Source organism: Protopterus annectens, chromosome 11.part0 (assembly GCF_019279795.1).
Source record: "Protopterus annectens isolate FY-2018-M chromosome 11.part0, PAN1.0, whole genome shotgun sequence".
Classification (NCBI taxonomy): domain Eukaryota; kingdom Metazoa; phylum Chordata; order Ceratodontiformes; family Protopteridae; genus Protopterus; species Protopterus annectens.
The window spans coordinates 702,028,568-702,054,571 of NC_056745.1; the positions used below are offsets into that span (position 1 = coordinate 702,028,568).

At 36.8% G+C, this 26,004-nt stretch overlaps 1 protein-coding gene and 1 long non-coding RNA gene across 5 annotated transcripts in view; one reads left to right on the top strand and one right to left on the bottom strand.

Annotated features, from left to right (window-relative positions):
* The window catches only part of LOC122815561 (DENN domain-containing protein 5B-like), a 1,792,502-nt gene that overhangs the window by 1,391,466 nt on the left and 375,032 nt on the right, over positions 1 to 26,004 (top strand). For 2 of the 4 annotated variants that reach the window (XM_044088154.1, XM_044088155.1), the window contains exon 10: positions 17,080 to 17,190. The exons of the other annotated variants lie outside the window; for them this stretch is intronic. In XM_044088154.1, coding sequence (XP_043944089.1) covers positions 17,080 to 17,190 — 111 coding nt within the window. The remainder of the gene's footprint in view (positions 1 to 17,079; positions 17,191 to 26,004) is intronic. 4 annotated transcript variants of the gene reach the window in all.
* Positions 11,482 to 25,086, bottom strand: LOC122815562. Its single transcript, XR_006366968.1, has 2 exons — positions 23,876 to 25,086; positions 11,482 to 13,643 (listed from the first exon to the last, which is right to left on the bottom strand). It is a non-coding gene; the product is annotated as an uncharacterized LOC122815562 (long non-coding RNA).

Sequence of the window (26,004 nt, forward strand, 5' to 3'; positions counted from 1 at the left end):
ATCATCTTTACTCACTCACTGTGAATTGACTAGTGAAGTTCAGATCAAATGTTCAAAAGACCGTTTACCTGAACTGGTGCAGGCTGTGCTCTAGACCACTGGCATTTGACATTAAGACAAGAAGTTTGACCACTTCATGCGCAACCCAAACAGCATTCATCAGACTATGGCACTCAGTCGTGTGTGTGTGTGTGTGTGTGTGTGTGTGTGTGTGTGTTCTCCCTCTCTCTCTCACACACACACACACACATATATATATATATATATATATATATATATATATATATATATATATATATATATATATACAGCTTCCTGACAAGACAACTAATTTGTGATCACAAGACAGTGATAACAAATAAGTGAAACTCTTGACAAGAAAACACATAAAAAATGGAGCCAAGACCCCTCCTCCTGCACCTCCATGTATAGGGCCACACCCTGCCAACCCTGCCACTTATATATACCAACTCAAAGGTCACATCTTCATTGGGAAAGAAGTCCCTGGTACACAGTCAAATCAACCTTCTGGGGTCGTATATTCCAAGATTTTGGAATGCAAGATGGAAGTTGAAAATAGATGGTACTGTTATCATTGAAAGTAGTTAGGAGAACTGGAAATCACTGCATCTTTAGAAAAGAAGTACATGATTTGTATGTTTTGTTGATGATTACAGGTTCAGTTGTATATATGGGAAAGAGAGGTCATCTGTGATTAACATTTTTAATAGAAATAGATGTCAGTAAACAGCCATTATTTGATTATGTTATGGATGGGTTAGTATATAGAGTTCTAATGCAGTTGTTAAAAACTTAAGAGAAAACAATTCTGGTCATAGTGCTGAAAATAAAAGTATAATCCACCAAATGAAAGGCATTTCAAGTATCAGGTCCTAGTCCAAAAATGTTTTGTAGCTTTATATAATTTTTTTTAATGTAAATACAAATACATGGTAATTGTTTGATCTGCAGTATGATGCATCATATACTTTTATAAAGTGAAATTGGGAAATTGAAATAATAAACATCAAGATGGTTTTAAATGATTTGCTAAAACTATAATAAACTACTTAGTATCTTTGTTTATAGTTTAAGAGCTGTAATCTATAGTTAGATTGGCCCAGGGAATTTATGTTTGGCTTATGTATACAAAAATAATGTCTGATTGCTTAAGGTTTGTTTATATCTTTCGGCTTTTCCCGGTTAGGGGTCGCCACAGTGGAACTCCGGTCCGCTAATGATTGGTAGTTGATTTTTACATACCGAGTTACCAACCCTGATGCACAACCTTCAATGAAGGAATGCCCATTTGCACATGTCTCCACGCAGAAGACGCTCTAGCTGAGAATCGAACCGGACAGCGTCTTACTGTGAGGCGACAACGCTACCGCAGCAATCAGAAATTCCCCTCAGTTGAATGAAATTGAAAAAAAAAATCAACCTTATCAGTGGACTTAAAAAAAAATCTTCTGTAAACCTGTATAGCCAAGAACTTTATTATTTTTTAGTGATCACATAGCTACCTGAATGTTATCCAAAGTAATTGGTCTATGCCAAGTATTAAGGTTATCAATGAAAATAAATATTGTTTCAACAACTGTCAAAATGATGAATCACTCAAAAGATTATTCTTTATTGTACAAATTACTTTAGGTCTTAAAGATAATGTTTCATTGCAAATATCGTTATTTATAACAATAAATTGTTCAAAATAGATTCATTAGAACATGTAATACTGACATCTGTTCTGAGATCTGTGATGTTTTCTGAGGGCTTTTTATTTAAATAGTAATGGAAAATAATGTGTGTGTTAATTTGGTCCTTTCCAAGTATGTGGTTATCGTTCTGTTTTCACGCCAAAATACCTGTGCAGAAATTTCATCTTGCAGTTTATTGTTTTGAACTTTCACCTCGGTATGATAGTTATGAGATAAATCATGCTCCAAAATGTTAAACAAAAAATAGTGTTTTTCTTTATTTATTAAGATATGACACCTGACTTATAAGATGTCTTCTTATTTTAATATGCAAGTACATGAAAGGCGCGCTCACTGTTAAACTTCTGACTAAAGGGAAATTGTCTTCTTAACTAAGCTCTGTGTTCAGGAAACTACAGTGTTGCTGCTGCATGCTTTTAGAACTTAATTAGAATGCAGTCAAAGCATTTGAGCAGTTTGTATGCAAGACATGTCCTTTAGCCTCCTTCAAGTGCTAATTCTTTGAGCAGTTTAGGAAGACAGTATTACATGCATAAAATTATCTAAATTCAACTATTGATAGGATTTTTTGATTTAATACAATTCATGAGTGCAGAAATTTGTCTGGAATAAAAAACACCGTAAGACAGATATTTACTTTAGAATTTAACTCCCCGTAGTCTGGAATTACAAAGTTCTTAAAAACTTTTGAAGGTTAAGCACCAGGAGCTAAGCATGCATACATTTCAAGTCAGAGAAGAAAAAACTCCTGCCTGAGACACAAACTAAGGAAAACTTTGAGAATTCAAATTACAGCATTTAAAACAAGTTGCTGTACCTCTCTACAATATTCCATCCATGGCAGTATGAAAGGATGCTATTTTTGGACCTGCAAGATGGCTTCACTACCTTAAAAAAAAAAAAAAAAAAAACTTTTATTGATACAACAAAGAAAAAAGACCTTGGGTGTTGTCCACAGCTTCAGGCTTCAGACTGTTAAAACACAATTTATTAATCGCTTAAAAAGTGAAGCTGACAGGATGTAAACTTCACTAGAATATGGTGAACTGAAAAAAGTTAAGTATCCAAGCAGTTGTCATCCACAGCTTCAAACTTCAGGCTGTTAAAACTCAATTTATTGAAAACTTAAAAAGTGAAGCTGACAAAATGCAAGCTTCACTGAAATGCTGAAATAATTAGCCTAGTAATTAACATCCACAACTTCAGGCTTCAAGTTGTTAAAGCACAGTTAATAGATGCTTTGTAAGCAAAGCTGACAAAAACATATACTTCACTGGAGTGTAAAAAGCTAATGAAATTGTCCAAACGATAAGCGCTTTCGGCAGATGCCTTCTTCAGATCGTATAAAAGTATGGTTAGCTCTTCCTGTTTATAAAGGAAACACAATCAAGAGCTGGTAGCTAATTGTCTTTGGTGTTCTTAAAGGCACAGGACAAAAATAAATGTTCAAAGTGGAGATTTGTCTCCTATAATGTAGTTCAATGTTAAAAATGCTAGAATCATGTATTAATGTTTGGTAGGTTTCTTCTAGATTTTAGAATAGGTCTGAGAGGTACTATTGTATTAAGACCTGGGGGTCGATTGGCTCTAAAATTGTTGATCCAAAAGATCTCTCTCAATTCTGTCCTGTTATGGACATCTCCTTCCCTGATGTTTTGGATGACCACTTCCACTGCTTTGAACAAGAAATGATGCGTAGGATGGACCAATACGTGTGCTGCTAAGGCATTATGTGGAACTTTCTGATCAATGTCTCTGACATGTCGTAGAATACGATCCTTTAATCGTTGGTCAGTTTTACCAAGAAAAAAAGCTTGGCACTTGCGACAGGTAGCCAAATAGATAATATGGCTAATTGTACAATCAGCATAAACATCGAAATGAAAGTTACGTCTAGATACTGGGTGGAGAAAAGTATTACTAGTGTCTAAATAAGGACAAGCTTTGCATCTGCAGCATTTAAAAGTACCTTTGCGGTCTGATAGTGGACCACCACGTTTAAAGCCATCTTTATGGCATAATAATCTCTTGATATTCTTTTTATTCTTATAGAGAAACCTGGGTCTCTCTCCAATGATGTTCTTTATTTTATCATCCGATGTCAGAATTGGCCAAAATTTCCTGATCACTTCACAGACCTGTCGATTGTCTGAACTGTAAGTGAGCATACATCTAAGTTGTTGAGGTGTTGTGTCATTAGACTGTCTTCGTGAAGATTGTTCAGACCTCTCTGAGTAATAAGGTTGACCTCTTTGCTTTCTATAGGTTTGCACCTGTAAAACTGGTGGAAAATTATTTTCCTGGTAAGCCCTATCCTTCAAATATCTACGTAGATTGGATTGCTCTTCCAAGAATTCCTTCTCATCAGTACATAGTCTTGAGACTCTTAAGATTTGGTTGTCAAAGATGTTATCAAAAATATGTCTTGGATGCATGCTCTGCCTGTGTAAGAAATGATTTTGCCAGGTCTCTTTCCTATGCACCCCAGTAGAGAGACCTTGAGTTGGATGTAAACGTATCTTGACATCCAAGAAATCTATGACTGAGGATGAGTGTTTCATTTTGAACTCAAGGAAGTCAGTGCTGTTGTTAATGAAGCTGACAAAAAGATCCAATTGGTCAATACCTCCTTTCCATAAACAAAAAAACATCATCCACAAATCGCCCATAGTAGACAAGTTCATTCTTCCAGATATTTCCTTAACTGAAGATTGTTTTAAATTCCCACTCAGCCAAGACCAAGTTTGAATAACTGTTGGCACATGGAGTTCCCATGGCCACACCCCAGGTTTGCAAATAAAAGGTATATCCATACATAAAGATGTTATTCTCAAGGACTAATTCCAGCAGAGAACAAAGAGGTTCCATTGTTAAATTATGTCTAATCAGAAAATCATGTAAGGCCCTCAGGCCATACTCATGGGGATCACAGTAAAGAGACTGGTTATATCCATAGTTACAAGTAGAAGGTTATCAAAACCATCCAGAGACTTAACAGTGGAGAACAAGTCTTTCAAGAAGCTGCCTGTATCCTTCAAGACAGTGGTAGCATAAGGCAAAGCTTTCTTGAGTTCATTTTCAACATACATGGATATGGATTCAGTAATCCATCCTCTCCCAGAGACAGTGGGACGTAAGGGAGGGTCCAAAAGATCTTTATGTATCTTAGGTAATCCACCAATGCTGGCAAACATAGGATGAGGTGTTTCAAAAAATTCATACAAATCTTGACTGATCCTTCTTTCCATCAGTAGATCATAGGTGCTCCCTCTGATACATTCAGTTCTCTGATTTACTTCTCTTACTCAATTTGCGATAAGTCATGTTGTCATCCAACATCAGTGAAACTTTATTACGATACCAGTCTGCATCCATCACTACTATGCACCCACCTTTATCTGCTGGTTTGATCACTGCTATCTGTCCTTTTCAACTATTGGAGAGCCTCTTTTTCTTTCCTGTTCAAGTTACAGAAACAATTCTTAACTTTATCTGTTGTACCTCTCACCTTGTTTATCTCATCCTCACACAATTTCATAAAACGTTCTACTTGAGGAGGATTAACTGGAGTAAATAAACTCAATTTCTTATAGGTCTGCTGTTCTTTCATAGAACCTTCTCCAAAAATACATTTCAGGGGCACGTTCCTGCAGAACAACCTAACATCTGTCATGAATTCATTCACATCAGAAGAAACAGCTGGAATAAAACTCAGTCCCTTATTTAACAGGCTGATAACATCAGGATCCAGTGTGATCTTGGATAAGTTAACTACTAAGTCATTACCCCCAATATTTAGTCCACAAACGTCTTCCGTTTGCGTTCTTGACTCTGCGTCCTCTGTGGCCTGTACGAATTCTCCCTCACAAAAATCGGCAACGGCCAGTTTACTGGTAGGTGCGTCGTCGCTTCTTTAGGTCTAGTAGCACAATTAATGGTGGTGCTGGAATTACTACCATCATTGGTATCGTTAGCACCAGTACCTCCCAGATCCCTGGTGACAATATCAGTGCTGAAAGTAGGAACCTCCTCTCCTGTAGATGAAGTCGAGGAGGGAAGAGAAGTTGATGAGGTAGTAGTTGTTCGAGAAGGATGCAAAGTGTTAGCAGTCTCTTTTACAGCCAAACCTTGTATGGCTTTCTTTTGTTTAGTAGTAGAAAAATGGGGACATCCTAGATTGGTGTTATCCTCTCTAGGCCATTCAAAGATATGACCGTTAGTGAAATCCGTATGATCTCGATTCAGTGTACTCATTTTTTGTAGTTTAAGTTTGTCATAAGTGTTTAAGTTCACTTATAACTGTTCAATCTGGCATAAATGCTGGTCCTGCAAATCACAACGTTCCAGTTCTTCTTGTTTCTTAGAAATAAAAAAGGAAATTTGTTCTTCTTCAGGTTTAAAAAAATCGATGAGCAGCCTCTTGTATTTTTGGCTAGTTTCCAAATTAATCCTTTGCCATTGGGCTAACAGCTCCGGATAGGTGTTTCCATAAGAGGGAAGGCATTTAACTCTCATTCCTCTTGGCACTATCTGATGAAATAGGCAAGCTTCCAAATGGAAGCGTTGCCATTGAAGCCTTTTAAGGCGATAAGCAGCGTTTTCTACTTCACGAAGCGTGTCAGAAAAACTTGCATCTACTGCAAGGTTTGTAGTATTAGGTGCTAAACAGTCACTACTAAAATTAATAGTTAGAAGTGGATTCGCAATGTCTCTAGAAAAACCAGGAAAATTGCATGATTTCACTTTCACTGCTGCTCCTGTTTGCCCTTCTGCCATGTGTAGAGTGGGAGAAACAAACAACAAAACAAGTAGTAGTGGTGAGGAGAATTTATTTCTTGTTTTGTTGTTTGCGAATCCACTTTTAACTATTAATTTTAGTAGTGATTGTTTAGCACCTAATACTACAAACCTTGCAGTAGATGCTAGTTTTTCTGACACGCTTCGTGAAGTAGAAAACGCTGCTTATTGCCTTAAAAGGCTTCAATGGCAACGCTTCCATTTGGAAGCTTGCCTATTTCATCAGATAGTGCCAAGAGGAATGAGAGTTAAATGCCTTCCCTCTTATGGAAACACCTATCCGGAGCTCTTAGCCCAATGGCAAAGGATTAATTTGGAAGCTAGCCAAAAATACATGAGGCTGCTCATCAATTTTTTTAAACCTGAAGAAGAACAAATTTGCTCTTTTATTTCTAAGAAACAAGAAGAACTGGAACATTGTGATTTGCAGGACCAGCATTTATGCCAGATTGAACAGTTACAAGTGAAATTAAACACTTATGACAATAAGCTTAAACTACAAAAAATGAGTACACTGAATCGAGATCATAGGGATTTCACTAACGGTCATATCTTTGAATGGCCTAGAGAGGATAACACCAATCGAGGACATCCCCATTTTTCTACTACTAAACAAAAGAAAGCCATACAAGGTTTGGCTGTAAAAGAGACTGCTAACACTTTGCATCCTTCTCGAACTACTACCTCATCAACTTCTCTTCCCTCCTCGACTTCATCTACAGGAGAGGAGGTTCCTACTGTTAGCACTGATATTGTCACCAGGGATCTGGGAGGTACTGGCGCTAACAATACCAATGATGGTAGTAATTCCAACACCACCATTAATTGTGCTACTAGACCTAAAGAAGCGACGACGCACCTACCAGTAAACTGGCCATTACCGTTTTTTGTGAGGGAGAATTCGTACAGGCCACAGGGGACGCAGAGTCAAGAATGCAAACGGAAGACGTTTTTGGACTAAATATTGGGGGTAATGACTTAGTAGTTAACTTATCCAAGATCACACTGGATCCTGATGTTATCAGCCTGTTAAATAAGGGACTGAGTTTTATTCCAGCTGTTTCTTCTGATGTGAATGAATTCATGACGGATGTTAGGTTGTTCTGCAGGAATGTGTCCCTAAAATGTATTTTTAGAGAAGGTTCTACGAAAGAACAGCAGACCTATAAGAAATTGAGTTTATTTACTCCAGTTAATCCTCCCCAAGTAGAACTTTTTATGAAATTGTGTGAGGATGAGATAAACAAGGTGAGAGGTACAACAGATAAAGTTAAGAATTGTTTCTATAACTTGAACAGGAAAGAAAAAGAGGCTCTCCAACAGTTGAGAAGGACAGATAGCTTGGTGATCAAACCAGCAGATAAAGGTGGCTGCATAGTAGTGATGGATTCAGACTGGTATCGTAATAAAGTTTCACTGATGTTGGATGACAACATGACTTATCGCAAATTGAGTAAGAAAGAAGTAAATCAGAGAATTGAACTTATCAGAGGGAGCACCTATGATCTATTGATGGAAAGAAGGATCAGTCAAGATTTATATGAATTTTTTGAAACACCTCATCCTATGTTTCCCAGCATTGGTGGGTTACCTAAGATACATAAAGATCTTTTGGACCCTCCCTTACGTCCCATTGTCTCGGGGAGAAGATGGATTACTGAATCCATATCCATGTATGTTGAAAATGAACTCAAGAAAGCTTTGCCTTATGCTACCACTGTCTTGAAGGATACAGGCAGCTTCTTAAAAGACTTGTTCTCCACTGTTAAGTCTCTGGATGGTTTTGATAACCTTCTACTTGTAACTATGGATATAACCAGTCTCTTTACTGTGATCCCCATGAGTATGGCCTGAGGACCTTACATGATTTTCTGATTAGACATAATTTAACAATGGAACCTCTTTGTTCTCTGCTGGAATTAGTCCTTGAGAATAACATCTTTATGTATGGAGATACCTTTTATTTGCAAACCTGGGGTGTGGCCATGGGAACTCCATGTGCCAACAGTTATTCAAACTTGGTCTTGGCTGAGTGGGAATTTAAAACAATCTTCAGTTAAGGAAATATCTGGAAGAATGAACGTCTACTATGGGCGATTTGTGGATGATGTTTTTTGTTTATGGAAAGGAGGTATTGACCAATTAGATCTTTTTGTCAGCTTCATTAACAGCAGGACTGACTTCCTTGAGTTCAAAATGAAACACTCATCCTCAGTCATAGATTTCTTGGATGTCAAGATACGTTTACATCCAACTCAAGGTCTCGCTACTGGGGTGCATAGGAAAGAGACCTGGCAAAATAATTTCTTACATAGGCAGAGCATGCATCCAAGACATATTTTTGATAACATCTTTGACAACCAAATCTTAAGAGTCTCAAGAGTATGTACTGATGAGGAGGAATTTTTGGAAGAGCAATCCAATCTACGTAGATATTTGAAGGATAGGGCTTACCAGGAAAATAATTTTCCACCAGTTTCACAGGTGCAAACCTATAGAAAGCAAAGAGGTCAACCTTATTACTCAAAGAGATCTGAACAGTCTTCACGAAGACAGTCTAATGACACAACATCTCAACAACTTAGATGTATGCTCACTTACAGTTCAGACAATCGACAGGTCTGTGAAGTGATCAGGAAATTTTGGCCGATTCTGACAGCGGATGATAAAATAAAGAACATTGTTGGAGAGAGACCCAAGTTTCTCTATAAGAATAAAAAGAATATTAAGAGATTATTATGCCATAAAGATGGCTTTAAATGTGGTGGTCCACTATCAGACCGCAAAGGTACTTTTAAATGCTGCAGATGCAAAGCTTGTCCTTATTTAGACACTAGTAATACTTTTCTCCACCCAGTATCTGGACGTAACTTTCATTTCGATGTTTATGCTGATTGTACTACTAGCCATATTATCTATTTGGCTACCTGTCGCAAGTGCCAAGCTTTCTATCTTGGTAAAACTGACCAATGATTAAAGGATCGTATTCTACAACATGTCAGAGACATTGATCAGAAAGTTCCACATAATGCCTTAGCAGCAGATGTATTGGTCAATCCTACGCATAATTTCTTGTTCAAAGCAGTGGAAGTGGTCACCCAAAACATCAGGGAAGGAGATGTCCATAACAGGACAGAATTTAGAGAGATCTTTTGGATCAACAATTTTATAGCCAATCGACCCCCAGGTCTTAATACAATAGTACCTCTCAGACCTGTTCTAAAATCTAGAAGAAACCTACCAAACATTAATACATGATTCTAGCATTTTTAACATTGAACTACATTATAGGAGACAAGTCTCCACTTTGAACATTTATTTTTGTCCTGTGCCTTTAAGAACACCAAAGACAATTAGCTACCAGCTCATGATTGTGTTTCCTTTATAAACAGGAAGAGCTAACCACACTTTTATACGATCTGAAGAAGGCATCTGCTGAAAGCGCTTATCGTTTGGACAATTTCATCAGCTTTTTACACTCCAGTGAAGTATATGTTTTTGTCAGCTTTGCTTACAAAGCATCTATTAACTGTGCTTTAACAACTTGAAGCCTGAAGTTGTGGATGTTAATTACTAGGCTAATTATTTCAGCATCTCAGTGAAGCTTGCATTTTGTCAGCTTCACTTTTTAAGTTTTCAATAAATTGAGTTTTAACAGCCTGAAGTTTGAAGCTGTGGATGACAACTGTTTGGATACTTAACTTTTTTCAGTTCACCATATTCTAGTGAAGTTTACATCCTGTCAGCTTCACTTTTTAAGCGATTAATAAATTGTGTTTTAACAGTCTGAAGCCTGAAGCTGTGGACGACACCCAAGGTCTTTTTTCTTTGTTCATTTCTCCACCCTCGGTGTCTTTAGTAGTGGTGAGGAGAATTTATTTCTTGTTTTATCGATACATCAGTTAAAAAGCCATTACACAAAAACAGTCATTTTGGTCCCCTTTTTTGGTGCTGCAGTAAATGGCTTTTTGAGTGCTTGAGTTATTATTTTTTTTAAAGTACGGATTGATTGTTTTTCTGTGCGCCAGGACAGTTGGAGTCTTTGTCAGTGATGTTGTGGTTTTCCAGTACCTTAACCCAAATGGCCCATTCATTCTAACAGGGTTGAGAGTTAGTTATACACTGGCTAGATGATGTTATTCTTGCCTAGGGTACCTAATTTCTCCCTATGGTGAGAATTAGGTCATAGGGAGTAGGATAACTGCAGTATCCAGTGGAGCATCATACACCTCCCTTGCGATCCCATTTGGCAACACTTTCTTTGAGTGATTACTACTGTGGGGAAGCTTGCCTCTGCGTGCTGACTTCCACAGCCAGTGTGCACCCAGGGCACCCATTTTCCACAGGTGTAACACCAAGGGCTCCCTCACAGTGTCACTCAAGCAGTGGGCCAGAGCCACCTGTTCTCCACCCGCTGACAGTGATAGCTCACTCCCATAGTCCCTGGTCTTGGTCTTCTTGTACACAAACTGCTAATCAAACTGGGGTAACCTGGACATAGGTAGGGTTCATCCCAAGATGTCACAGAGCCAGGATAAAAGCATTCAATTCATGTACATTGTATTTATCCATTGCTAGAGAAATTCAAAAATAAGACTTAAATTGTCAGATATAAGGATAAAGCTTTGGGCTCTGAATTGATGTTTTGATTATTTATATGGCAAAAAGAGCTGATAGATTTCCCTTAATGTTACTGACAGTCTATATTCCTGACACCAGGGCCAACTTGTTAGACAGTGAGTAGGTTACACTGAAAGGGGACTGAATGAATGCATTTCTAAGCAATGTCGTAGTAATATGTTCAGCTGAACCAGACCCTATCTATGGTGCCACCTTGGGGAGGAACTTTCCAGTACATCTAATAAATTGCAGTGAATTATAACAAAAGAACAGTATAGTGTAATGTATGTACACTGAACACTTTGAAGCCAGAACATTTACATTTGTAAACATTATATGTATGCAGCACAGTTAAAGGTACATGAGTTGTTTTATTTGTCAAGTGTGCAGACATTATTTTCTTACATGAAACTGAAATGATTATATCTCAAATGAATCTCCATGTATACAGCCATGTATTTTTAATGACATCTTTCTTGAAGCATTGTGATTACTCATGCTGTACATTATAACAATGTATTAAGATGGACATAAATATGCAAATTATTTGTTCACATAAGAGGCTTGCTGTCTCAGGTACCTCAATAAAAAATTAATACTGTGCACAGTATCTTGTCATACAGATGAGCTCTACCAGTATAATGAACAAAACTGGTGTTACCATACCAGGAGACTGCAAATTAATAAGGAAAACAATTTATTTATAAATTGGGAGATAGGAAATGATTAGTGCTCATACTAAAGTAAAGACTGAAATTGAAGGAAGTATTACTCACAAATACAAACTTGCATACTGCTGTGAGGTACTCAAGTATTTAGAAAAAAACATTATAAATGCTTGATACATTTTGTGATGTAAGCATATAATTAAGGCTTATGTTTTATAAACTGTTGCAGAAATGCTGTTTTTGAGAATTTATTTTGAAGTACCTGAAAAGAAGAATTATAGGAATTCTGTTCATTTTCATTTCTGTTAAGGACTACTAGGGTAACCCAGAGCAATGACTATCAACTGTTCACACTTCAGTCAAGTCTGCTGTAGGATTAGAAGTGTATTGAAAACTGTAGTCAACTGTAAACGGCATCAAAAATTAAAATACAGTTTTTAAAAACATTTTCATTTTAGTGCGAAGTGCAAACTGAATCTGACTTGCTATAACATTTTAAGGATCTTGCTTTATTTTTAAGTACCCTAGTATAAGCACGATCTGCTTTATCTCCCTAGTGATCTGTATTGTGATGACATTTTGCAAACTGTGAGATTAAAAACTTATATATGTGTGAGATTTAAGCACTGTATTCTCTCTGAATATGTGCAGTAAAACCAGCTGTGTTAGACTGTTTGTATTACAGTGAGTTGAATCTGAAACTCTTTTAACGAGCTTTAAGGTTAGGTTGCTTCCAAGTTTAAAGTTTCCAACCCATGTACTCCAATAACATGTAATAAAAAAATTAGTAAGTACACAGAACTTTATACTACTTTTTTTGTAAAATATATAAGCTATCTTGTCCGTTAAAGCTTCGTTTCTGGCAGGTAACTCCTCATAGGGGAACTCTTCCACACCAAAATGATTGCTCTTTTAAAAAGGTGGGTTTGGTGTTATGGTTAAGGTCTTTCCCTCATAAACACAAAGCACAGGGTTTGATTCTGACCTGTGCTGTTGGCTAGGTTTAAAATGGCCCTTTGAGGCAGTTAGCTTAGTTTTTACCTATGAGCATACATTACACATTTTATTTGCTGACTGAAAGCAGTATTTTCCCTTTAAGAAAACCTGGATTTTTTTTTACAGTATCTGAAGGGACCACATTTTAGAACAAAACTTATTTTTAAGTAATTGGGGCTATTTTGTGGTAAAAATGTACTACTTTTGAGATCTTTTATTTGTATACATAAGTTTTAAGGATCAGGAAGTGTTTTACAGAGCAGAAAATTTTTTTTTTTTGAATGCTTGTGTAGACTTCATGACAACATGCCTTCAGTTGTTTACATCACTTCAAAAAAGGGAGTATGAATTCTCTCAAGGATTTCTGTGTACTGCTTGTGAACTTTGTTTAACAATTTACTTCTGATGAACTGTTTCCAGCAGCACTAACTGATAAACAGTCTTCTTTCCCAGTGACAGCATAGATATGTATTCCAGTCCTGCTGGTTCTTTTCTCCCTGAATGTAAAAAGAAGAAGCAATACAATAAGGATCCCTTGCCGCCACTGTGTGCTCAGACATTGCCTGAGCCATTGGTGGGTGACTCTGTAGTGTACAACCATTTTTCCAAAGACCACTTATTTTATTGTTCTGGGTTCCTCTGTTGTAGCCTCTTCAGCCACCATGGTCTCTGGGGTTAGCCACATCCTCTGCAGCTATTCTGGTGCCCAATCCAGGCATGAGAGAACCATCTTATTTTGGTCTGGAAAATAATCTGGGAGGTTCTCCTTGGGTTGACTGTGGAAATTGACATCTTGCTAGGTTTGATTTGCCGTTCCCTATTGGGTCGTTCTCCATGGAAGTCCCTACAAAGAAAAAAACAAAAGGTTAGACATTGCTCATTAAAGGACATGGTTTCTGTTCATGATGATGATTTCCTTATTCTAGTCAGGAGATTATTGCCAGCTGCTAGTCCTGGAACACAGAAATTTTTACCATTGTGTAATCTCAGTAAAGAAATTGCTGAGGAAGGTTTGTCAGACGATTCTGACATTAACAGAGACAGGGCTTCTTCTCATAGAGATTCTGAGGAAGGTTAGTCCTCTGCAGCTCCATTGGAGGAGTTTTCCTTCTCTGAAACTATTTCCAGAATAAATTATGTAGTTTTTTGGGAACCAGTAGACGCTTCCCCTTGAACTGAGATGATGCAATATGTTGCTAACCTTGGAGAGTGTACTTAAGTGCTGCCTGTAATAAGTCTTCAATCACCATATAGACTTTATAAAGTACCTGAAGCTAACAAAGTCTTGTTTTCTCATCTTAAGTCTGATGCAACAGCCATTTCAACCTCTTCACCAGCTGGAAACAGACTTTTACTCAATACTAACCCTTCTCCTGTGGATAAATTTGGTAAGGTATTAGATATGGTACGAGAAGTTTCTCTTCTTAAACTGTAGCATACAATTTATTCTTAGTTGTGTAGCCTGTTTGGGGAAATTCTTCAGATGGTCGCTCCTATCTGAACTTTATTTCTAATCTGCTTCAAGTATCTAAACATGCTTTAAAGAGTGTGTATGATTGTGCAGATAATGTGTCTAGAGCCTCGACTACTGCAACAGTTTTGAGGAATTATGTACTGGTACATAACCAAAAGTTTGGTGATGAAGTAATCTAAGATTTTAAACTCTTCTTTAGATAAGGAGGCTTTGTTTGGTCCTTCTGCTAACTCAGGTCCTCAAACAATTTGTTGAATAAAGGAAATTTAATTCAATGAGTTTTGAAGATTTTTCAAGTCCCCGATTAAAAATCTCACAAATCCTATACTTCTTTTGAAAGACTAAATAAACAATCCTTTAGAAAAGGGACAGTCTGATCCTCCAGAATGACGACCAGAATCATTCCCCCTACCTCCTCTGCTGTCCCTGTTTCTCACAATCTGTCCCAGAAGCCAACTCTCAATTGTCCCCTTTGGTAACTGATTGTATTAGACTCATGGGTGATAAAAGTGGTTCATGAAGGTTACCGTTAGCACTGGGGATACTCATACTTCCTTCCAGCAGTATTTCTTCCCACCTCTGAACCAAACAGAGAAATTTCCTCAGGTTCTTTCCCCACTTTCTGATACTAGGATTCATAGAACCAGTGCCTTTAGATGAAAAGGGGAAAAGCTTCTACTCCAGAATATGTTGGGTTACAGAGAAAGAGCTTTCATGGAAACCAGTTCTACATCTTTCTTTCCTCAAGCTGTTTGTGAAGGCACCAACATTTAAAATGCTGACCCTGTAGAGTCTCATTACCTGTCATCCCACGTTTGAGTTTTATGTAACAGTAGTCCTACAGGTTGTATATCATCAACTCCCCATAGTCGTAGGCTTCAAGAAATTGGTCAGATTCTCCATGTCTGTATCATATGATCAGTTCTCTGCATTACCTTTTGGGTTATTTACAAAGTGTCTACTAACAGCAAGTTAACATGGGTTACTTCCCTCTTTACCAGTCTGGGGTTCCATATAAGTGTTCACAAGTCCTCCTTGGTTGCATCACACAGGATTGTGCTTCTGGGCTGCTCTGCAAAAGGCTTTCCTTGTTCAGAAAAAGATTGATTTCTATTTGGAATTTTTTCTTAGCATTTCCAATCAGCCACAGACTTTGACCAAGGAATATTTTGCTTTGGGAGCAATTTATTTGGGGATAAAAGTGCAAAGCACGTGAAACTCTTCAGATAGACCAAAACATATAAATGTCAGAGATGTTAGCAGTAGTCCATGATATAAAATGTCCTCATTATCTGTGGTCCCCAGGACCTTTGCAGGTGATTACAGACAACACGACAAAGATGTGGTAACTAAACAGGGGGACACCATATCTTACCTATTGTCCAGGTTAAATGTGATGGCTTGGGAGGTTGCTGTTCAGCATTGTTATAACCCTCCAGGCATCTTACATTCCATCAGAGCAAATTGTAGTGGCAGACAAGCTCAGCAGGACAGACCCTTTGAACAGAAATGAAATGAGGGGGGGTCTTCCAGGAATTGATCCAATAGTGGGAACATCTCAGATAGATCTGCTCACTTCCTTTCAAAGTAGACAACTAAACAAATTCTACACTAGCGCTGCTTGCAGGCAAGTCTGGAAACAGATGTATTATCATTTCCATGATCAGGGATACATTTCCATCTTTTCCAAGGTAATTCTGAAGATTCAGAAGGACTCTCCCAAAAATCATTGTGGCAACTCCCTTTTATTGCTCAGGCATCTGCAAGAGCAGAATCTGAGTTGCAAGATCTCATGGTGGGTGAACTATATCTGGTCTTCCATAGGGACAGGATAACATTAAGAACAAATCCTTCCTTTATGTCCAAAGTTGTTTAAGAGTGTACTTTGAAATAACCCATCAATTTCCCTGTGTTTTATCTAGATCATCAGAACCAGGGAGAAAGGATTGTGGATGTGCATAGGCAGCTCTGGTACTATCTTGACAGAACTAAGTCCTTTAGAAAAGCAGACCAGCTATTTACTTCTTATGATGGGACAAAGAATGGACAACCCATGTCAAAACAGATTATTTAGAGATAGTTGTCTTCATCCTCATCTGTTGGTTTGTTTTTTACTCCCACCATAGTAAATCTATTTCAGGGAGTATCAAGGCTCTATTAGAGCCTTGGCTTCTATTATGGCATTACATCTACTGTTATGGTAAGTACAACTTACACAACTGTACTTTCTTCTTGATCTACCCATCTTCAGTAATGTGCCATATTGGATTAGGTCTCAGACACTGATTTACAGGTGAGAGCTGCCCAGGCAAATGTTTGCCATATCTCTCTCTCTCTAATTCTGGTATTGTTGCTATAGAAGTTGAAACTTGTGCTCATGTTGAAATAACCGTTAGGCATAATGGAGTACTAAAATGTTTATCTTGGTTGATCTGAAGTTACCTACGCTTGTCTTGTTATATGCTGTAGGATGTCACTCTGAGTGTATGGACTGATCCTGGGATACTACTTTATAAAGCGTTCAGAGTGTGGTACAGAATAATAGAATTAATAAATGTCACAAGAATTTATTTTAAAAGTAAAGAAGAACAAGATTGCAACAAAGTTCACATCTGAAGCAATGTTGCAAATTCAAGCTTTTCTTTTTAAATAATTGTAAACGTCTTATACCTTTGCATGCTTATAAGGAATATTCATTTTCCGTTGTTAATGTATTTATCCTTTGTTTTTCCTATTATTCATGTGCTTGTAATGCATGTTTATTTGTTTTCTTTTTTGCCTTTGTCTTTTTTATGTGCTCCCCTAGCCATCAGGAGAGCCTTTTGTCTGGCAGAACTCCATGGCATTCTGGGAGTGGGATCAGGGTCCTCCCCCACCTGTACGACCTCCTAAAAAATCATTCTCTGAGTGCTGTCTGGTATGTCAATTAGAATAAAACATGCTTCAAAGGATGTGAAGATTTCCCATCACACTATTTTTTCACAACCTGTTTAACCTACCCTTCCTTGTTTGACCTGTGTATTTACCTGCATTTTATTCTTCTCAAGCATGATCTTTTTCCACAATTTGAACTGCCCTCTTTCCTCTGTAGTGAAAGCACTTATAGTTCCTCAAGGGTTTTGCTGTTAGAGTAGCTCCAGTATAATTTTCTTTTTCTATATAGTGAGTGTTTATAATATGAATGCTATACTACAAATCATTACTGTAAAATGTGCAAAGAATGATCACATCTACATGGCATTCTTGGGTATCACTCATGAAACTGCAGTAAATAAATAAAAATTAGTACAAGATAAAGAATTGTAGCTGCTTTATATAGTGACAGTATAACACTGCTTTCCTGTACTATGTGATTAGGATGCTCACAGAATTTCTAAGTGCTACTATTGCAAGACAAAAGTTCAGATAGATATTACAACTAGCAAGGCATGCAGGTTAAGAATACAGGGCACAACTGCCATAGTCAAAAGTCTTTGATCAGATTTTAGTTAACAGGTTAGGCAGCTGTCGCATCTTCTGCAAAGTGGCAACTTACACAACTGGTTACTTTCGCAGCTGCCTAGCTGGAGTCCCTCACCCCTCCCCCCCCCAACACTTATACATGCTAAAAACAGAGCCTGCTGCACACACACACACACACACACACACACACACACACACACACACACACATCCCATTCTGTATGACCCAAGACACCACTTAAAATCCACATACATACAAACCTGCAATGAGCTTGTGGCAAATGTTTCACATTAGAGAAAACAAAGCCACCACTCCCAACATGAAAACCAGTAAACTTCAGAAGCAAAAACGTGATGTTAGGACTAATAAAACACCTTTTTTTATTAGTCCTGACATCTCATTTTTGCTTCTCAAATGTTTCACATTATTTATCTACATTTTATCCAAAGCTATACTTTTACTTTCACTGTCCCTGTAACTTTGCTTAATAATTATAATTTCCACCTTTTGCTTTAACAAGAAGGAAAAGTTTCCAGTATTTACACTTTCCTTCTTAAACCTTTTTTTTTGTTCTCTGAGCCCATGTTGAAGTTAGTCCAGACATTTTATGTTACATAAAAGACCATATTTATCCCAGCCATCTCACCCGCCAAAAAATATTAAAATTACTCTGCAGCTTTAATTAAGATAAACCTTTCTTCAACTTGTATGAAGAATTCTGACTTTCCCACCTTTGTGCCCTCTTGACATTTTTCCAGTGAGCAAGTTCTGTAGACTGTTTAAGAAAATCTTGTATACTGTTTCAATGGGGGACACCACTTTTTTAATGCTGTCCTCCTCACTGTTATCCAGACCCCTCCCAGCTCTACTTGCTGTTTAACTTTTTTTCCACTCATGCTTTTAGTATACATATATTACCTCAGATGGTTTGTAATTTTGGAAGTCTTGCTAAAGTTCACATCATCCACAGCACTTTTTGCATTCATTATCACATGGCAATATCAGTCATATTCACTCTTTTTATTCATAGCCTCACAAGGGCTGTCCTTGTCTCATCAAGTGTCCATTATTATTCATAAACGAATTCCATAACCAGAACATCCATTGTATTGGTAACTTGCATATCTTGTACTTCGGTGCTTAGGACTATGCACCATTTATTTTCCAACAAACTGAGAGTCACAAAACTCAGCCATCTTACTCGTTTCCTTCCTGTCCATCACTTACTGATTCTCAGAGGTAATGTTCTTCTGTCTATAAGTTTGGATATCTCTAGAATAGAATCTCACTCCAGTTCTGATGACAAGTGAGGGAGGGAGTTTTATAGGTGCCTCAACCAAATTTCTCTCATTACAAATACATCTTTACCCCCCCAAAAAAGGATGTCCCTAGTGGAATTTGTCAGCAAAAGTAAATAAGTAGACATAGTGCATTAGAAACAGGTGTCTGGTCATGTAGGATATACTAGATATCAAAAACATTATGCGTTTGGCTTGAATAAATTCTTTCATACTATGTAACTGTTTACTTCCAGTGTAAAATAAATTTCTCCTTGCATACCAATATGGAGATTAAGTAAAATACTGCAGGTTTTTTCAAACTTTTAATTTTAAAACATATCCTTAGTATGTACAACCGTGCATATGTATATCGGTGCATTTTAAGTAGTTACTGACTTCAGTCACAAAAAAAAAAAATGAGTAATGTACATAACCGAAACCAGTGGTACTGAAAAGACAGATGATCCCCTCTTTCCCCAGACAGACTGATTATGCTGTGAGTGCCTGCTTCTTATGCCACTCCTTCCACTAGTTCACAACAGATCTTCAGGCAAGATAAAGCTGCGTGGCACAGTTCCATCTGTACCACACTTTTTTTTAGGTTCTGACTGAAATTACTCTTACTTAAAGGAAAATAAAGCTATTTTCTGTACAGAAGTATACCTCCATAGATATGCTCTGTAAGGTGTCTTTAATTTCTGTAGCACTTGCCTGTTTTTGTAGTTGTAAGTCAATGTTTAGAATAAGGCACTTTGGTGAATTTTTTGCAAGAAAAAACTCTGCATCTTCTGTGCTAAGAGTTTGAGGAATCATTTTCCATTTGATTTTTTATCAGAATTATTAATTGTGCTATACAGTGTTTTGCATATAGTTTTCATTTGCCTGAACTAGTGAAATTGCAAATGCATCTTGTGATGTCATTCAGTAAAAAAATAAAGTAATGCCCTGACTATGAAGGACATCTTTTTTTTTTCCCATGGGAGGCAATGTGAAGAAAATGTTTTTCACATTAATGTTTAATCTTATAGTAAAATTTTGTAGTAGAAATGGACTGCAAGCAATATTAGTTTAAAATATTGTCTTATTATTTTAATTACTGACATTTAACTAGTGTATGCTGGACAGGATTCCAGCCAAATTCAGTAACTGGCAAATCTGAAAAAATTCAGCCTAAGGATAGGGGTTGCCCTGTTTGTTATTCCTACCCTGAAATGCATCTATAGCCTTGAATGAAGTAAAGTAGCAAGGGTGCAAGGTACAGCTTTATTTAAAATATTTTGCTTTAAGGAAATTGGTCTCAGTTTTCAGCTACTTTGCTCAAGAAACTTGCCTTTATCTGATTGCCCCATATACCCCAACTTTGTTCTTCTAGATTGGAAAGAGAAGTACCTATTCAAGAACGCACTGTTTAAATATGTTAATTGTTATGTTAGATATTTGGACAACATTTTTATATTACGGAATGGCACTACAGAGGAGATGGGCACTTTTATTAAAGATTTAAACATGGCTAGTGAGTATCTTAAGTTTACTCACAGTTCTAGCAAAGTGGGAATTTCATATTTGGATACATATACTCAAGGTTCAAATCTAAGATCTATAGGAAAGATACTTTTAGCAATGCCTACCTAGATTATTCAAGTTGCCACCCTATGGGTCAGAAGCGGAGCATTTTTAAAGGACAGAGCATCTGAGCAGCACGTATGATGTCCGACTATCGCAAAATGGTGCAGGAGTTAAAAAATATTAGTGATATGTTTAGAAGATGGGGGTACCCGTCCCAACTTATAACTGACATCAGCAGTTATGTCCAGAAAGAATGGGGTAAAAAATATGTACCCTTATTAGGTGTTGGAAATACTTCAAATCTTAATACCTCTAGAGGATTGACTATGAGTGAACCTATTAAAAATTACAAAAGAGCTTGTATAGTACAGTATAGTACACAGAGTAAAGATGTACAAGAAATTATAGGTAGGAATTGGAATATTCTGAGAAGTGATGCTACAGTATATGAGAAACTAGGGGATAAACCACTATTTGTGTTTAAGACAGGTGGAAATTTAAAAGTTAAATTTGAAGGTGGACACACAGTTAACAACATGAAGGGTATGGTAGGGGGCACTAGTAAGTGTGGAAAATGCAACCAATGTTTTGCTATACTGGAAGACAGGAGTTTAACATTGGGGGATGTCAACCAAACAGAGATTAGATTAAAGAAGGGTAACTGTCGGACCCAACACGTGATATATCTGGCTAAATGCGTCAGATGTCCTTGTTTTTATGTGGGAAAAATGACAGATATTTAAGGAACTGGATTTATGACCACTTTTATTGTATAAGTAAGAAAGATACCAAAAATGCATTGTATAGACATTTAGTTGGAAGCCCAAGTTGTGACATTTTTAAGTTTGGGTGAGAAAGAGATAAAATGGCAGATATTACTAAACAGAACTGTTTATCCTGGTATTAATGACAGTATTTCCATTAAACCAGTATTAGAGGCAAAAATAAGTTAGAGAGAAGGGATTTGTATTAGATGCACTTTTTATAAGTATGTAAATTTTATTGCATTTAAGAGTATTGTATCAGGAGAGATGTATACATAAGTTAGTACTGCACTGAGCACTTTAAATGGTTAATAACTATAATTAATATGTAATCTGATTGGAGGAAGTCATATATTTAAACCCAGCTATTTTAATTGTATGGTGTTCTGAGGAAGTCTACTATCTGTAGATGAAAGTGCTTAACCAGTTTTTACAATTACTGTGGAATAAAGTATTTTTTAATATAGCTGACAGCTTCATGCTATTTGTGGGACTGTGATCTTGCTTACAGCGAAGTTCGTGGTTTTACTGTGGTATTACAAGTGGTTTTTCGCTGTGTTTTGTGATTGCCCTAGACCTGTTTAAGTCAGATTTTGATTCCATTATCTTACAGTTGTCTAAGGATTGCTATGTCTAAATAAATCAAACACAGATGCACGGAAACAACTACAGCTACGGTTCCTTGAGTAGTCACTTTGTCAGTCAACTAGGACTATATATGTTAGGCACCCTTTGCAAATTATTAGTATTTCAATGAGTCATTCACAGCTCTCTGCAACATTTCAAACTGCATTGATAAATTCATCCCTGTGAGTTATATATGTATACTGAAAAATTCTGTAGTAAACCTAAGTGTTAGAGTTAAAAAAAAAATCAACAAATTATTATAAGCAAAACACTGTGCAACACCTTCAACCTTTACCTAATCCATTACATCTAGACCAAGGACAACTCAAACCAAAAAGAACTCAATAAAACAGTCAAAAGAATCAACGCTTCAGTTGATGTAAACTTTGCCAGAAGGCTAGATAACTATAATAAAATAACCATATTTCAAAAATGAAGGGGAAAGAGCAACAATAAACCAGTAGATATAGCCAATGCAGCAGCCCTACAGATCTGAAGCAAATTTCAGGCCACAAAGGAGAAATAGTTTCCTTTGCCTTCAAAATGGTCAGAAACATTGGTTTTGTGGGACCAGATGAGATACCAGGAAGCCTAAGTTATGTATTCAGATATAGACTAGTATATCTTCTTATGCTCATTCTTTATACTGCACTAAAATGTAGCTAAATCGTGAATGTCAGAAAGCAGAGTGTTGTAATCACAACCCTCAGAGTAGTCCATTCCCCACACCCTGTTAACTACAAACCAGTTAGCCTCATAAGCATATTGTACCAGGTAATAGAAAGACTTATTATGGAACTTTTCAAGTAGACTTGGAAAAACCTTTTCTAAGGCCTAAACCATAAAGTTTTGTCAAAGATGGATCTTAATTGCTTAACTTTGTCCCCCCCAGAGTGAAACCGCCACTCAGGTTGAAGGTTCATTCACCATACTTCAAACTTGCTCTGAAGCATTTAACACTACACCCAATGACAGAATCCTACTTAAACTCTGGAATATTAAACTTTAACAACAAAGCTGTGATAACTTGATGCATGATACTGTATACATGGTTGTACACATCAGGAGGAATCCTATTCTCACCATCTTGTGTCACCAGTGGAGTCTCTAAAGGCTGTTTCTCAGGACAGCTCTTTTTTGGTGCCTTTTTCCAGACATTAAAGTAAACTCCATTTACTGTCTCACAAAATATGCAAATGACTGCAAACTTGAGATCATTATCTTTAACTCTGTTGGCACCACCTTTGTTAAAGTAGCACTTAACATTAAACATGAATTTTATATTAGAAATTACATTGCCTTCAGTGACAGAAATTAGGCATTCTGGCATTTGGCTACCTCTCACCCAGGATTATAATACTCTTCATGGTCAAAAACTAAATGCTGACAAGAGTAGTAGATGATCTTAGAGTCCTTAATGATGACCTTTCATTTGATACTCTGTAGATGCCATTGTCAACAAAGCATATAAAGTTGCCCACCACATCATTCATGGGGCCAAGATGTGTGCCACAAAGAGAATTATTGCCCTCTTGTATACAGCTCTTACTAGACAGTCACAGAATACAACACTGTTCTGTTACATATTCAGACTCCTCCTGTCGTGGATGGAGAAGCTACAAAGGTTTTTCAAAGAAGATAGTTAAAGGGCTTCATGGTTAGCTTTACAGCCAGAGACTACAGCAGCTTTCTCTTTCCTGTACCTTATTGCTGCATTAGAGGAGATCTGTGCCTGACGTGAAGAATTAAATTATCTCTTATTACTTGAAACTCTTTGGTTAGAATATTTCTCTGCAACTTAAACATAACAGCCTCAGGAAAAATTGATATTAACAGTGCAGTAAAACTTGACATCTTCATATCTCAAAGACTCTAGGGAATAAACTTGCTCATCAATTGATACCTTCAAGATGGAATTGAATGATTAAGTGGGCACACAAGTTCCAAGATGAGATCTGAGGCATCAAGCTCCTTGATCGTCCGTAGGCCTCAAGTTTTTTTCCAGACTTCTGAAATGACCCTTTCTTGTGACTGTAGGATGGAATAATGTCTGTGTATCTGCCAGAAATTAACTCAAGAAAATCTAGTTTGTGTTTTTATATTTATTTAATTTCCTTGTGTTAACCAGGAAGTCATTCTGAAAAAAAAAAAAAAAAAAAAAAAAGTTTCAGCAGAGGCCAAGGGAGAAAAGACAAAAAATATACAATGCCATACATTAAAACAAATCACATGGGATAACAATTGCAGTACAGAGACATAAGATTAAACAAAAACTATCAATAAAGTACATGAACATAATTCAAATCCTGAAATATTGTAATGAACGTACATTGATATACATTAGATAAACATAAGTTGCATTACAATATACTAGCAGATATTTGTGCATTATAAAACTGGGTACTTTGACTTGATGCCAGAGATCAAGATAAAGTGAAAAGAAAGAGAAAGTACTGCACACACATATATATATATATATATATATATATATATATCTATATATATATATAGTTAAATGAGCGTGAGAGAGGTATAACAGTTAATTAGTACATAGATCAACTTTTAACAGTGAGAAATGTTATTGAAGAAACTTGTATTTTGAAACAGAGTGAATTTGGGGAGGGATAAAATTATGGATTGAAATAGTAAGTTAAACAGTAGTTTCTGGTTTTTAGTTAAAGGGTTGAGAAGAAGATGCATAGCCAGGAGTTATTTTGGTATTGTTTAAGCTGATTTTTGAAAACTTTTCTTTTTCAATTTGCTTTACGTGTGGTGATTGGGAATGCCAGAGTTTGGAGGCATGGCAGGAGTAGAGCGATTCATCAACAGTATTATTACATTTGGTGGTGAGTAAAAGCGATTCATTTTGACAGCATAATTCCCGAGGTAGAGAATATTTTATGGCATTTCCTAGCGCTGGACTTTTTTTTTAGATATTAAGTTATGGGCAATACGTAGCTGTGAGTAGGTAAGATATTGTGGGATATCTAGCCAGTGTAGTTCTTTTAAGACTGTACACTGGTGATTGTTTGTAGACAGATTGATGGCAGATTTAGAAATTTTGTTGTAACAACTGTCAAGTTTCATTTTTTGGATGCTGTGAAACTTAAGATGGAGGAGGCATAAAAGAGATATGGTAGTAATATAGTGTTTTTTCTAGTGCTGTCAGTAAGATAGTGCTTATTTTGCATAATAAACCAAGTTTCTGGTGTTTTTTAACAGCTTACCAAATGTGTAGATCACATCTTAGGTATTCATCTATTGCGACTTCCAGTATCTTTAATTGTTCTATTTCTGTTCTGATATTTTTTGGAGAGTGTTGTGCAAGATTGTTTTTGGTCTGAGAAATGTTTTGGGGTGATGAGCATATGTTTTTTTTTTTCTTTAGGGTTTAGAAAAAGGTGAAATTTTCTCAGCTATATTTCAGTAGATAAGGAGTCCTGGGTGAAGTCAAGTTTTGAGATGGTTTGAGCAGAGCAGATGAGGGTTACATCATCTGCATATTGTATTATGATTGTATGCATGGAGGTTGTATGAAGTTTATAAAGATTTTGAATAAGATGGAGCAAGATACTGTGTACTGTGGGACTCCAATGGAAACAGCAAGGAAGGGTGAAAAGTGTGATACATTTACTGCCTGATGTCTGTGAGATCACTATGGAACTATGACAGAGCTGAGTGGGGAAAGGTTGAGAGATGAAAGTTCTTTGAGTAGGTTTTGGCGAAAGACTGTGTGAAGTAGGTCAAGGAAAATAGTTGACACTAAATGATCAGAATTTTTCATATGGTTTATGATGTTTCTGAAACTGAGAAAGGCGGCCACAGAACTATTCTTGGGACATAAACCATGTTGCGTACTGGAGAGGAGGTTAATATTGATGAGGTTTTTAAGAGATGTGAATGGATATATTTTTTCTTGATTTTTGATAGAGATGGTAAGATAGCTATAGGTCTACAGTTGATGAATTCTGTGGATGTGCCCCTTTGTATAGGGGTATAATAAAACTCTTTTTCCAGACCACAGGGACTTTG